At 40.7% G+C, this 14,645-nt stretch overlaps 1 protein-coding gene across 3 annotated transcripts in view; it reads left to right on the forward strand.

Annotated features, from left to right (window-relative positions):
* Positions 1–14,645, forward strand: part of ctnna2 (catenin (cadherin-associated protein), alpha 2) — a 278,051-nt gene that overhangs the window by 256,810 nt on the left and 6,596 nt on the right. For all 3 annotated transcript variants that reach the window (XM_086211559.1, XM_086211557.1, XM_086211560.1), the window contains exons 14-16: positions 890–1,003; positions 6,934–7,115; positions 8,667–8,772. In XM_086211559.1, coding sequence (XP_086067685.1) covers positions 890–1,003; positions 6,934–7,115; positions 8,667–8,772 — 402 coding nt within the window. The remainder of the gene's footprint in view (positions 1–889; positions 1,004–6,933; positions 7,116–8,666; positions 8,773–14,645) is intronic.

Raw genomic sequence — 14,645 nt, forward strand, 5'->3', positions numbered from 1 at the left:
TTAACGCCTACTTGCGGTAGCTTATCTTTAACCCACGTTTCTGCCGCCGCCGTACCCAAACTGTGTCTTCATCATGGCTTTCCCCTGAATACATTTCCAGATGAAAGAATACTTCGCTTGAAATGTAAGAGGCTGCAATGAGTTGAGAATGAGGTTTGAAGTCCCGGTTAGAAAATTACACCTACTGTACATGGCTGGTTTGAGTAACAGATCCTTGAGTTTTAGGGCTGAGGATCTGCTGGTGTGCTGCACTGCGGTGTGTAACATAATGACACAGGTTTTTTGAAAATGTGCAAATTTATCATTTTAATAATAAAGATTTGTGCCCACTATTTGGATGATCACAATGTCAACAGTGGAATAACCCTGTAAAGAATGTGTGATTGTACAACACAGTGGCCTGTCAGATTACGTTGTATTGCACAGGGCAGCCCATTTAAATTAATGAGGGGGCTGCTATTTTTCATGCAGCGCTAATGTCTCCCTGGACATGGCCTTACTCAGTGTTTGTCTAATCTGGCCTCCCTCCAAAATAGATTTTTGGATAGAGGAAAAGCATAGCTGCTTCATAGCTACTTATGAGCTAACTTAAAAGTGTGTATATATAATATGTGTGTGCGTGTGCGCGTGTCAACCTTGATGGTGTTCAGAGAATTACTCTTTGACATTGAAGTCTTAGTCTTGGAATATAAAGAGCTAAACCTCCAGATGTATGTTGAAAACAACAACACAGTGCAACGTATGCTGCCTCCTATTCATGATTGCAGTACAATGGGGCATGACGGCTAAAGAAAATTGCCCTTTTCAGCTGTCAGTTCAGGAATCCTTCAGTATTTTTTGCTTTTCCACTTTCTGTCTCCGACTGTTTTTCCTATTCTGTTTCTCACAGACACCAGAGGAGCTGGAAGACGACTCTGACTTTGAACAGGAGGACTATGATACTCGTAGCAGGACCAGCGTCCAGACTGAAGACGACCAGCTTATTGCTGGACAGAGTGCTCGAGTAAGTGTTTGTTCACCTCTCTACTGTGGAATAAGGAAGGAAAAAAAAACTATTTAGTGAGGGTAAATGCTGGGCAAAAAGCTTAAATGCATCACACAAGTGACTGTAACATTATTGCTCTAGCCAGCTGCAGTTTGAACTGCAACACAACCCAACACCCACCCCTTGTTCCCTGGCCATACTGGAATCAATTCATCCAACTAGTTCCACTTACATAGCATGAAAGTCGATTTAAATGATCCAAACAAGTGGGATTATTTTTAATAAACATTGTTCAGGGATGGCAGGTGTAAAATTGCATTCATAAACAAACAAGTAATTACCTAATTCCCCTCAGATGGCAGACAAAACACAAAATATAGTAGACTACTGTGTCAAAGGCACATTTGTGATCTGGGCTTTGTTGCACATTGGCAATTTTTCACTTGGGCCCAGCTTAAAATACATTAAGAGGGTATCGGTGCTTGCCTCCCCTCCAGCAGTACAGGGGCTCTAGCAGCGTGTTGCATGTTGAATGGATTGTGAATGGCAGGAGTGTGACTTGGCCCCATGCCTCTCCCTGTGGCACAAGCCTGTATTATACTGCCTTGGACTCTACTGAGCTTACGGCGGGGTAATGCACAAAGAGGGAAGAAATAAATAAAACCAGAATGGACACTTATTGTCTGTAAATGTACATGCTACAAAGCTATAGCTCAGTATGTGATGCCTTTTGAAAACCACAAAGAGTTAAATACTTAAGCCTGAGTAAGAAAACTCTAAATATCCCATTTATTTTAAGATCTTAATCCTTAACAGAAACTGCAGCCAAGTAGTCCCTCAAATTAAATGTCAAAATATCTTGGGGCCTGGTAGACCCGACAAGACATACAGACACACACACACACACACACACACTGCACATTATATGGCATTTGACAGCTTCAAAAAAATCATTCACACAGCCGTTTTTTGATGTGCCACCTCTACTGCTGTAGTTAGGTTAGGTTTGGGCATATAAATTGCTTGATTAAGGTTAGGAAAAGCTGATGTCAAAGCGGTCCATAACAAAGATGACAGGCCATCAAGAGGATGTGACAATCATGGAGATATTAGATGAGGAGCTGATGTTACACTGTCCTCCCCTGCCTTCTTCCCCCTGTGGAAAAGGAAGTAACCACAATGTTCTTTGTACCTGACAAAAATTTGAATTGAATAAGATTAATGAATGTAACAAGTTCCCTTAAACTGCTCAATCTGTTCATTAGGTGGCTCTTCTACTTTGTTTTGTAGACCCGTCCATCCTGATTCCTTTCTTACAATGAAGTGACACGGCACATTTTTTCTTAGAAAGATAGGAATTATGACTCATACAATAGTGTTGAGTCTGTTAAGTTTTTGTGTTCTGAGTTTTCTGATGAGGAAAAGAGTTGCATGTCTCCACATCGGCAAATTCTTATGCAGGTAACAAATTATGTAGTGCTAATATCTTTACTGAAATGAAAATAACCTTAAAAAAGAAAATATTCGTCCAAGTGAAAGTTTGCTGTATTTTCAGCTTGCCAACATTTGTAAATCATCAGTTAAAATATACACAAAAAAATGTGAAATGCAAGACGAAGATAGAATGAAAATAGAAACGGTAACTCCTGAAAATATTTTGTCAAATTGGTCCATGCTTAATAAACCATTAGTTAGTTAACTAACGTGTCTATTAATCAGTTACTAATGGTGTTCATGTTAACTTTGAGGCTAATAGCGAAGATGGATGGAAAAACTGGGGTTAAGGTTAATATGAAATGTACCCTAAGGGATACATGTAACTCACTTTACTATAAGGGTCACAAAGAGCATTAATTAATGGTTAATTATGCTTAAGTAATGCTTGTTCAGCACTCTTACACACAATTAAGCATTTACTAACTGTTATTAATGTGCCCTTAATGTAAAGTGTCTCCATATAAAGTCAGTATCAATATTGAACAGTCACAATCATCCTAATTGATTCTATTCACATTTTACTTTTCTCCGTCTCTAGTCAGGGTTGTATTTAGTTTGAGAGTTCCTATAAGTACATAATTTTCTTATAAGTTCTGCAACAGAAATCTAACCATGAACAAAGAGAACAGTCCCGGGTTTTAGGATCACAGTAGTTGCTCCAGGAAATCTGCAGGGGTCTTGGGTGTGAAGTGCTCTGAGTTTGTTGAATGTATACTCCCACTAAGGCTCCCGCAGTGTAACATCGCAGGACCATCTGAGCTTAGACACACCAGCGCTGCCACACAAAGTAGTTTCACAGCACCAAACTAGTTTTCCTGGCATTCAACTGTGATTTGAGTGGGCAGCTTCTCTTGGTAACAGTTTGAAGTCCCAGCATGTTCCTTTGTCATAACTTGTTAGTGTACATGCTGTGATATAAGGTGGATTGAAGGGTGACGTGGCTGAATGTAATCGTGCATACGGACGCACACGCACACACACAGAATCGAATGTGTCCAACCATGTTTCGCTGTGTATTCTCACACATGTTTTCTCTTGTTTGTACATTTGGTAAGCAGCATAATGTAGCAGAATGCATCTCCACACAGTTAATAGATATCGCTTGTTTTCCAGTCGAGACCAAACATTTACACACACACACATACGCACACAAAGCAAGTCCATCCATAAAAGATGTGTTTGCTGCGAACCGCTGGTGATCTGCCCAGTCGGCCCTGTCATGTCAGGATAAAGCTTCCTGTCCTCTCATGGTCATGCCAAGTGCACGCTGATGTACTGTGTTTATATTCAAACAGACAAGAGAAAGCATAATCCGTTTTGTCCATAGGAGCTGACATGTGCACACTAAGGTTTACAGTCATGATCCCTACCTCCCACCCCCCACAAGCCCTCCCAGTGTCCGTGTATCACACCAGACACAGCCGTAATATCTCCCTCTCACTTTCACCATATCACCGTCTCTCTCTCTCTCTCTCTCTCTCGCTGGCTCATTGTAGAAATAAATTAAATCAAGTCCAGGGCAGTCCTGGGAGCCTTTCTCCCTTGTGTTTCGCCTTGGTGATGCTCCACTTGTCACTTCTGTAATACTTACATATGAAGTTACTAGAGCAAACATGCATAATGAGAAGGCAGAAAATGACACAAGGGGAAGGAGACCTGTATAAAGTGTCCCTTTTTCTTATTTGAATGCATAGACGCTCCCACCACCACTACAACCCCAAACACACACACACACACACACACACACACACACACACACACACACACCCTACCCCTCCAACACACAACATCTATTAACATGGTGATTGGCGAACAATGATGATAGGTCATCCATAAAATTGAACTCTGAGTGTCTGGGCAGTTTATTTCAAATGAAACGAATTAAAGTAATTTCAAGATGCCGCGCTTGGTGAAGAAACCCGGAAAGCGCTCTAATCCCTGAAGACGTAGCAGAGTCGCACAGTGTATTGGCAGAACACTCCCTCGGCCGGATTTGCCACTATGTTAAGCTCCCAAGGCCCGCTCCTTGTTGTTATCAGTAAAGTATGGGAAGGGATTTGGGGATAAGTGAATTCTGGAGAGCATAGGAGGAGTGGGGAGGGGGGGTTTCTCCAAGTTCCTTCCTGCGCCCCCACCCTCCCACCAATGTACCAATTGGTTCATGTGCGCTAGAGCTCTATTTTTTGTTCAGAGCACTCCACTGTCTTCCTCCTTGACTCTCTTCTCTCCTTTGTCACACCATTTTCAGAGTGAATTAGAACACCAAATCCCTCACTCTCTCCCCCAATCTCCCGTCATCCCTAATTTTAGGAAAATTTCAATCCAAATCATGGCATTTCAAGAGACTTCTCTCGCTCTCTTTCTCTCATTCTGTTTGTCTTGCTTTAATTCAACCTTTATGTGTAGAAGATTGTTAAAAACAAAGAGGAACAACTTAACAATGTACATTCTCAATCAGACTTGATTTGATGACATTCATCAAACCAGAATTTTACCTCTCAATTGCGAGCCCTACGCTGGCCCACAATTCAATATAATTATGGAAATACATGAATAATTGATTTGTTAATAGTTGGATGCCAGAATGATATAAGCAGCAAAGATATGTTTACAATCACCTTTTAGACTGGAGCTCAGAAAGTTCTGCACACTTGCCCGTGTAGTTGTTTTTCTATATTTCTGACTACATGAAACACAAACGTGTATTCAGGAAACATTTAGTCATAGCCACATGCTGTGAGGTCTAAAATACCTTTTCAAGTTTGAAATAAATGACAAAAAACATGGAAAAACATTCCAAAAATGACTATAATATCAACAATTGATAGACCAATTTATGATAATGCCTGTGCTGTTATTTAATTCTTCTTCTTAATTGAACCAAAGAATGAATGCATCTGTCTTGTGGACTGGCTTCAGGTGTGGAGGTGCTAGCAGATAACTCAGAACTCTTAAGAACTACGCGCTGGTGTTATAACCTACTCCTTCCCGGTAATGTAACTGAAAAAAGTAGCTTTGCAAGTTGCGGTAGCTGGGATTAAAAAGCACAATCAGGAAAGTTGGAACGTTGAATGTTGCGATAGAGAATGATGGTTCAAGTGAATTAGGATCCCGACTCATCACAAATCCAATCAAAGGCGTCCCGTGCTGTACCTCGTGCTATGAGCAGAGGCCGCTGTTGCTCAGCAAAACTAATGCTAATTTAATGGGATTTGCTGTTGCACTGTTGTTTGTGTGTCTTGGCACCAGTAGCAGAGGAAATCTAAACTGGACTTGAGGGGGCTGATTTTGCTTGTTTGTTTATGCTGTTGAGGCTTTTCCAAGCTAACCGCCATCAAAGCTTTGTCAACACTCTGCACACACAGTAATCGGTAAGGCCAGAGCTTATGGACACATCTGTTGGCCTCTGATGAGAAAGTTACGCCTCTTTTTTTTCTCTCTGTAATTTCAGTTTTCCTTTTTCAAAGAATTTCAAGAACATGAGACATCTCCATTTTTTGTGTGTGTGTGTGTGTGTTTTCAGTTTCTTTCTGACACATCTACCAGGGGACATGAGCAAAGTGATGCACTTTCTCACTGAGCTCACCCTGCACCCCCACACACCAGCTTTGCTGTGAAAAAGGGAATAAGGAAAAGGAGGATGAGGGTGATTATTTCATTAGAATAGCAGTTTTTGCTGCAAAGTCAATAATAGATGAGGTTAAAAAACAATGGTGACTTTTTCTTTTCTTACTGTACTCATTTTCTCTTTTTGCTTTCTGAGTCAATGTAATCGACCTAATGGAAACCAGGTTACTCTTCCTTCCATCCCACCTCCCCGACATAATGTTGAACAAATGCATTATTCATTCACTGGCCTAAGAGGCAAGGTAATTATACATTTATCTACCAAATAATACAGGGTCTTTACTGTGCCTGTGACCTTGCCACAAGATTTATGCCATTTTGGACCTGCCCCCAAAGGCAGCTGAGAGAGCAAAATGTATGCTCATTGAAGAAAAAAAAAAAAGAAGGCAAAAATGGATTTGCTCTTTATGGGAGTACGATGTCAAAATGGGTTGAAAAGGTCCAGTCATTAAATGTAAAACTTTATTTTGAAGCATTTCAGAAAGGCATGAATTGTCAGACTCTAAACTTAATGTTCAAGTTTTGTAGGGCGGATTAAAAAGTAGTCTGGACTGAAAAAAAATAAAAATAAAACAATTGGTGCCACAGCTCTTTTCTTTATAGTCTTTATGCTCTTTCTCTTTAATTAATCCCTGCTCTCTCCTTTTTTACCCCTTTCCTCTTTTCCCCTTCGTCCTCTCCTCTCCAACCTAAATTCTTCTCCTCTGGCATTATACCCTCACTCCGAGCCATACCTCTCAATTTATTCCACTCCAACCATTCCCTCACCACCTCCTCTTCCTCTAATACTTTTGTTTCCTCTTAACTTCATGTGTTGCCTACAGGCCATCATGGCGCAGCTTCCCCAGGAGGAGAAGGCCAAGATTGCTGAGCAGGTGGAGAGCTTCAGACAGGAAAAGTGCAAACTAGATGCAGAAGTGGCCAAGTGGGACGACAACGGCAATGACATCATTGTGCTGGCCAAGCAGATGTGTATGATCATGATGGAGATGACTGACTTTACCAGGTAAAAGTGACACGTTCCCATAGCTTATGTGTAACACATTACAGTTCTGACCTCCACAGTGGAGAATGATTTATGTCGAGTCTGGCGCTCAAATTTATCTCAAAAACAAGTTCACTTTCTGTCGAGTCAGTGGTTCTGGATAGAGGAAGTGTGATCACGGAGGAAAGCGGCTGCTTGCTAGCGATCGCAGGTGCAACATGTAACCCCGAGCTGCAGTTTGCAGGTTCAAAATCTAAATGTTCTCAATGGGAAGCACCTCAATTGGCCAAAATTCAAGCAACAAGCAGAAATGGGCAGACAAGAAGCTTCACAAAACCAAGCTGAAGAGAGATCATAGTATTTGATTCCTCAACACAAAACTGATGAACAGATGTATGAAATAAAGACTCATCAGAACATTCTGGTCGCAGCATCGCAAAAGATCCAGGGTAGCAGACTTTTACTGGCCTGAGTAAACTGTGTTTGGGAACTGTCAAGTACACTGGGATTGCTTTTTGGGGGTGTGGCCTTTCTAAAGTTGCAATTCAGACCTTAACTCCAGCGCCACTGTCAAACTGACTGGACTCACTCTTGTTGGGGAGCACTTGCACATCGTTTGTTGTTATTCGGCCAAATGTCACACTTCTGGCTCAGCTACAGGTCACGGGACTAGCAGAAGACCAATAATACCATAATGATAATAATAAGAGGTAATACAAGGTAATTCCTCACAGCACTTTCAGATTCTGTATGCGTGTAAAAAAAAAAAAAATACACACGAGCACAGAAGGATTAAATTTTTTTAAATTAAAATTAGTGTTTTGTTGGAAAATTACATCCATTACTGATTATTAGTGAATGAAGCTTATGTTCTCCATAGGCGTGATTTTCATGTTGCTGTTTCAAAGGCTGTAATTAATCAGGTGTTTTATATTTAGAATCATGTTTCTTATGTTCACTGAAAGCCAGCAGCTTTGCTCTCCGTATCCCCATCTGTGCTCAAAATGTCTGGTAAATTCTTAATGCCAAGCGGCTGGTTATCAGTCACTCGGATGGAGTTGGGATCGATTCCAAAATGATGTAGCAATGGACAAACCCTGAAAAGAAGGAAAACTTTGAGCCATACGTGATAAATCACGGATGATTATGGCTGTGGTCCTGTGACTGCACTATTATTATTTGGCACTGACCCCAGTGTCAAGACTGCTGAACTCTCTGTCTGTTGGAGCCTTCAGCCTGGCATGAGTAAATAGAAACCTCAGCTCAGCACCGACATCACACCCAGACAGTTATTAGTTGGAGGTTGCTATTTTTTTCAGTTATTATACAGCTTTTAAAACTACTTTTACCTTTAAAGCATTTTTCTATGATCCTCGATGAAGGTGAACTGTGTTTGTTTGACTGATTATCTTGTAATGATGGTTGATTATCGTGTATCTTCCTCATCTAGCAGGCTACACCAGCTTGTGTGGGAGAAGCGTGAGAACATTTTTTAAAGGGAAGCTCTGTATATCCTCTCCTTCTACATCTCCACCCACATTCCTCTTTTCTTGCCTCTCACAATCTTCCCAGGGGCAAAGGCCCTCTGAAGAACTCATCAGATGTGATCAACGCAGCTAAGAAGATTGCAGAGGCTGGTTCCCGGATGGACAAATTGGCCCGTGCGGTGGCAGATCAGGTAGCTTTGCACTCAATATGTGTCTGTCACTGTTATTATTATACCTTCCATCAGTCTGGAACTGTATCTGACTTCATTATTGTAGCAAGCAGTGAGGCAAATTTGAAGTTAGAGAATGTGGGCATGGCCATTGGAAATCTTTTATGTGGGAATTGACAAGCCCAGCTGGAGCTGTGGGCTGTTGCTGCATGACTTTGTCTCCCAACGGGGCCAACACTGAGCGAGCAAGACAGCAGAACCAAGTTGTGTCTTTAATATAATTAGCTCCCAACCGAGGTGTTGCATCCATTATCAGATGAGTACCTCTCTAAAACGCGCTGACAGACCATTTTCAATATCTAATCAATCAGTGCTGTGCCTAGGGAAGACGGGAGTGGAGAGGAATAGGTGTGTACACTGTGTATGTGTGTGAAGAGCAAATGATGTGGAAGGTATTTTAGAATTCTAGCCACACTCCAGGTAATGCATATTGTTCTTCTTCATTTCATCTGACTCTAATAAGCAGTGAGAATAAACTTCAGCTCACAGCAACTTCAAGACTCACTGATTTATCAAGGCAACCTGTTGTCATTGTAATTGCAACTGCTGTTGCTGAAGCTAGCAAACCCTTGGACTAATTATTAGTGGATGCAGCATCACACATTGGGCTTCTTTCCTTTGCTGCAAAGCTGAACAAATGTTGGAGCTCAGATCAATATCCAAAATCTTTTTCTTTCTTTTTTTCTTCCTGCAACTACCATGAGGGGCGTAGATGTTTGCCAGAAAACAAACACAAAAAAAAAAAACAACTGCTCTGCCTTTCATATCCTGTGCCAAATTAAATAGGAGCCACATCACCCCAAAGTTGTTTTGTGGATGAAGATATTGATGATTTTTTGCTTTATTTGCATGAGTCAGACAATTACCATTGTTAATGAGACATTTTTGAAACAGGGCTGATTTCAAATGAAGTCACTGGGCACATGTACTGATGGCTACGGAAGACACATAAAATACATCAGAACAGAAACGATACTGCGCCAGAGACTGTAACACAGAATGGACAACATGTCAGCTGCTCGCAACTGAAGCCAAAACATCAAATTCGCCCCCTTGTGGCTTGCAACAGGATAGGTCAATCTGCATTTCTAAATAAAGTTTTGTTTCTGTGATTTTTGGCTGATTTATTATTTTTGGTTTTGATTACTCATTAAAATATAAAAAAGGGGCTGTGACATCATGAATGAGAATTCTCTTATGAGTGGACTTCTAATTCCAGTGGAATCTGCCAGCTTCTTTTTTGTGAATTGCACAGAAGCCGAAATTTACAGCTAATGCTCCGTAAAGATGAATGCACACCCAGTCACCACTGTGCAGACTCTGATTCCAGATGATGTCCTATAACAGTCTGAGATGGAACATAAGACACAGACTCAAGGCGCAAGGCGGTCTATTGGACGTAAACGTGTGGGAAAAGGTGATAACACTGGCACAAATTAAACCTGGAGTATTATTACAGGATATTAAGTACACTTCATAATAAAAGAGGAAGTAATAATGACTGACAAGAATTAATAAATCCCAATATGAGATATATGGAATTACAAATAACCCCCGTGGAATTGTACCTGGTGTCATTATTTCACTCAATGTGGTTGCCCAGCATCACTCACTTGTTCGGTCAGCCTGCTACATATCTGGCTTATGTATAGCCTTCATACCTCAGCCTTACTACTCAAAGAACCTCTAATGGTGACAATGTGCATCAATTATGACATTCTTAAAAAAAAAGTGTTGTGATGTTCCCCACGAGCTCTGCATGAGTCCAAAACACACATAAAGAACACAGTATGCTATTGTCACAGGGTTATTATCACCATCTATTGTATATTCTCTCCATGAAAAAGAAATGGTTTCCTAATAACATACCTGTGGTGACAGACTGTCTGTCACCCACCCAACCAGCGGCAACTTTAGTCAAAACTGCCGCATTTCTCCTCTCGAGATACATAAATAATACATAACAAAGTTTGAGGCTATAAATGCACAAGTCTGCCTGTGCATTTATAGCCTCAAAACAGAGAGATCAGAAGCATTGCAAGTGTTCTAATCTGTATGAGCCTTGTATGTAAACATTTTTGTAGGCTTCCATGTGTGACATTTGTTGCGGCAAGCAGGTCTCATCTGCTTCTCATCTTGTGTGTGTGCGTGAGTGTTGTAAAGAACAAGATCCGGGGCAAGAAAGGACAAAGTAAGCACTGGCTTGTTTTGTATGCTTATATATTAATTCCTTGGCATGTAGGCTGCCAAGTGATGATCTGTGTTCAACAGGGTTTAGGTAGGAGTGGATCTGTCGCATGGAGAATCACTGGCAGAGCCTGTGTCTGAATCAACAGTTGCTGCAGTGAATAGAGCAGGTGGCTTGCCATTTTTAAGTCTCACTTAAATGGTTCCTAGACCTGTGTTTAATGAATATTCAAAGCCTTCTGTTACACTTCAAGAGCCATCAGAGCTTTATTGAGGTAAATAAGGAAGGGGGGGGGGGCTTGAGGACATTTCAGTGTCTAACATGTTTTCATGATAAAAGTATTTCCATGTGAGACATTTTAAGTGTGTCTGTTTGCTCTCCTGTTCAATAAATCGAGTGAGTTATTAAAAGTTTAAAAAAGCACATTAGCTTTTTTTAATCCAGCATGTCAGTTGGATTACACTCTGATTACTTGTCCTTATTCCATATACGAGGACTACACACATTTTGCATTCACACATTCATAACCTGTGCTTGCAGAGGTCACTGGATATTAAGTGTAGCTCCAGTGTTTTCAGGCAGGTCCCTTAAGTAGCAAACCTTGTCGCAACGACTCCACGTCAGCCCTATTGATGAGCACATGTGAAGCAGAGAGCAGAGAGCAGAGCCATGTGGACGGGGGAGTGGGTGGGTGGGTGGGGGTCCTTGTGTGCTCTTTCATAGTCATTTAAGCACAGCACTTGGTGTACAAAAACCCCTGGAGGCACCTCACCCCATTTCACTCCAGCAATGGCTTTTTTCTACTCTATTTCTCCCACTCAATTTGCCCTATTCTGTTTCCTGCTCTAAGTATGCTTTCCACAGACCTGACCGAAATTTCTGGGACAGCTGGACAGCAAGAGTGTACCTATTGTGGAACCATACAATGATACACACTGTCTGGCTTGGCTCTTGTTGGTGTGTGTACATGAGTAGTTTTGCCAGTATAAAGTATTTTATATTAACTAAGGCTCAACATAAAGCTGTAGATAAACATTAAGCCAGATGGTATTCTATATTTGTGTTGTTGTCAACAAATCCCATAAAACCAACAGTTCTTTATTCTGTCTGTCAATACTTTCCTGCTATGTTTGGTGACTGCAAAGCCGTTTACTGTCGTTTTAACAAATACGGCCAAGGATTTAATGTACTAATAGATTATTTTCATGGCAGCAGGAAAGTAAATATATACAGTATATGTGATAATGAAGGAAGATGTCATTCAGCGGAATAATATGACTCACAGGTTTTTGATGAATAAGCCGCTTCAGCTGTCAATACCTCCACAATACTTTCTCTACTTACAAGATATATATGTATATATATGTATGTGTGTGTGTGTGTGTATATATACATATATATATATATATATATATATATATATATATATATATATATATATATATATATATATATATATATATATATTTTCACCTTTTTGTTCTGAAAATATCTGAATGCAGAGTTCAATTTTTTTTCAACCATTACTGATCTGTCTGTCAGAGAGATTGGCACCCCGCTAAGTGAACTGGGCAGAATAAATTCTTGTGTACCTCACCAGGAAATTACAGCACAGATAAACACAAGGAGGCTAACAGAATATTAACTAAGCATGCTCAAGCACACCGGATATAAATACACTTCTCTCTCAACAACAACACGAGATTTACAGTGCAGGTAATGTTGCACTCAAAGAAACACTTTAACGAAATGCACTGCCCTAAAACTCAAGCTGCCTCCTCTAATATTGACTAAACGAATCCTAAAGAAGATATGATGTCGTTTATAGCAAACATGAAGGCGCACGGATCAACAACAGTGACAGTGTTATTTACAGATAATGAATGATGATGATTTACTTCCTGCTTCTTCACCTCTGACAAAACATGGATGACCGGTGACAATGGTTGGTACCACTATGCCTTTACCCCCTTATTAGATGGGCTTTTCCAAAATCAAGTGAGTCACTGCTGGCATTTTTTTTTTTTTTTTTTTTTTTGCCCACAATTAGTGTCAGTCATTTCCAGTGGCAGCAGCCTCATGGCTCACTGACTGGACCAGCCTCTGTGGTATGTGCCAAAAGTGCCAGATGGCCAGCGTGAACCTGGTTATAGCCAGTGTTTCCCGTCCTTGAGGTCTGAGGAACCTGAGGAGGGTACAAGATAAAAGTGAAGACAAAAGCAACAGAGGAAAATATAACTTCTGTTAATTTCTATGTTTTTGCTCCCTATTGCTCTAGTGCAACATTTTTCCCCTTCTTTAAAATCCTCCAATGAGGCAGCAGGAAAAGAAAAACAACAGTTAAATTTCTTGCAGCTCACGTGCAAAAGCTGTGACCATATGGTGTGAATAGAGGTCACAAGCACAAAAACACAGGAAGCTCTGAGTGGATGGAGCAAATGCTCACTAGTTAAGGCCGGTTCAATAATTCAACTTTACTATGGCATCTATTTTGAGGTGGCCACTTATCTCACGGTTGCTCCACATGTCGACTGAGTATTACTGTACAACATGACATGAAACTGTCAACAACCCCCAAATACTGATCCCTGGTCAGTGGCTCGTGTTCCTCTTTCATTCATTTCTTTCCCAGCATTATTATTGTATTCATGAGACCGTACGTTGTCATGTTTTTCCTAATGTCGACCCTAATGACAACACACTTCAGTACGTTGGCTAGATGTTGCAGCAACCATGCACGTCAAAAGCCTGAGCCCCTGCAGCGATGGTGTTCTATATGCTGTAGTTACTCCAGATGATAATTGTTGTGAATACTTTTATTTAGTCCTTTGATTTGCAAAATGCCAAATGGTGCAATAGAACAAGTGGTTTGACTTTGTAGAGCAGAGGCAGAGACACCAGTTCTACTAGAAACAGGGCGAGCAAATTCAAAGATGACAGGCTGTGTTGGAGAAACTGTTCAGGTGACAGCTTAACTTCACTGTAGTGGTCCAGTCAGCTGGAAGACATATTTTCTAAATCTCTGTAACAGATGAATTTGTCCTCCTCCTCTCCTCTCTCAATTTTTTTTTTTTTGTCTTCGTCTAGCATTAAATATGTCATAGAGCTGACATCAAAAATGATATGAAAATGTAGTGTAATTAACAAAAAAAGGTGAAAATATCACTCAAAACAGTTTTCTTTTTTTTTCACAATTTGAATAATTTAGAGGAAGGTCAGCCTCAGCCTGCTTATACATGCAGCATCAATGTGAGGTGTGACTTGTGTTTTGACAGACTGTCACACTCTGATAGTGTCCTGCCCTCATCCTCACTTCCACAGTTCACATCATCATCCTGAATTATCCTTCAGGACCACATTTTTATTCATTTTTTGGGGGGGGGGGTCTAATTATGTGTTGAAACGACTACAAAGGCTATGAACCATATTCCTCTGGACATAAAAATGAAATAAAAAATATTCCCAGAGAGACAAAGATGACAGGATCAGTTTGAGAAACGCCGGGAGTATTTTCTCACTGACTGATATTTTCTCTGTGACCGACAGAGAGGCTGAAGGGGAGAGCTTCATTGGGCCTGGCAAAGCAATGGGCCATATTGTTTATTTACATCAACAGGGAGTTGGTGGAAGAAAAGGACTATTAGTC

This window comes from Aulostomus chinensis, chromosome 8 (assembly GCF_037954235.1).
Source record: "Aulostomus chinensis isolate RoL2024-O1b breed Wild chromosome 8, RoL_Achi_v1.0, whole genome shotgun sequence".
NCBI classification, from domain to species: domain Eukaryota; kingdom Metazoa; phylum Chordata; class Actinopteri; order Syngnathiformes; family Aulostomidae; genus Aulostomus; species Aulostomus chinensis.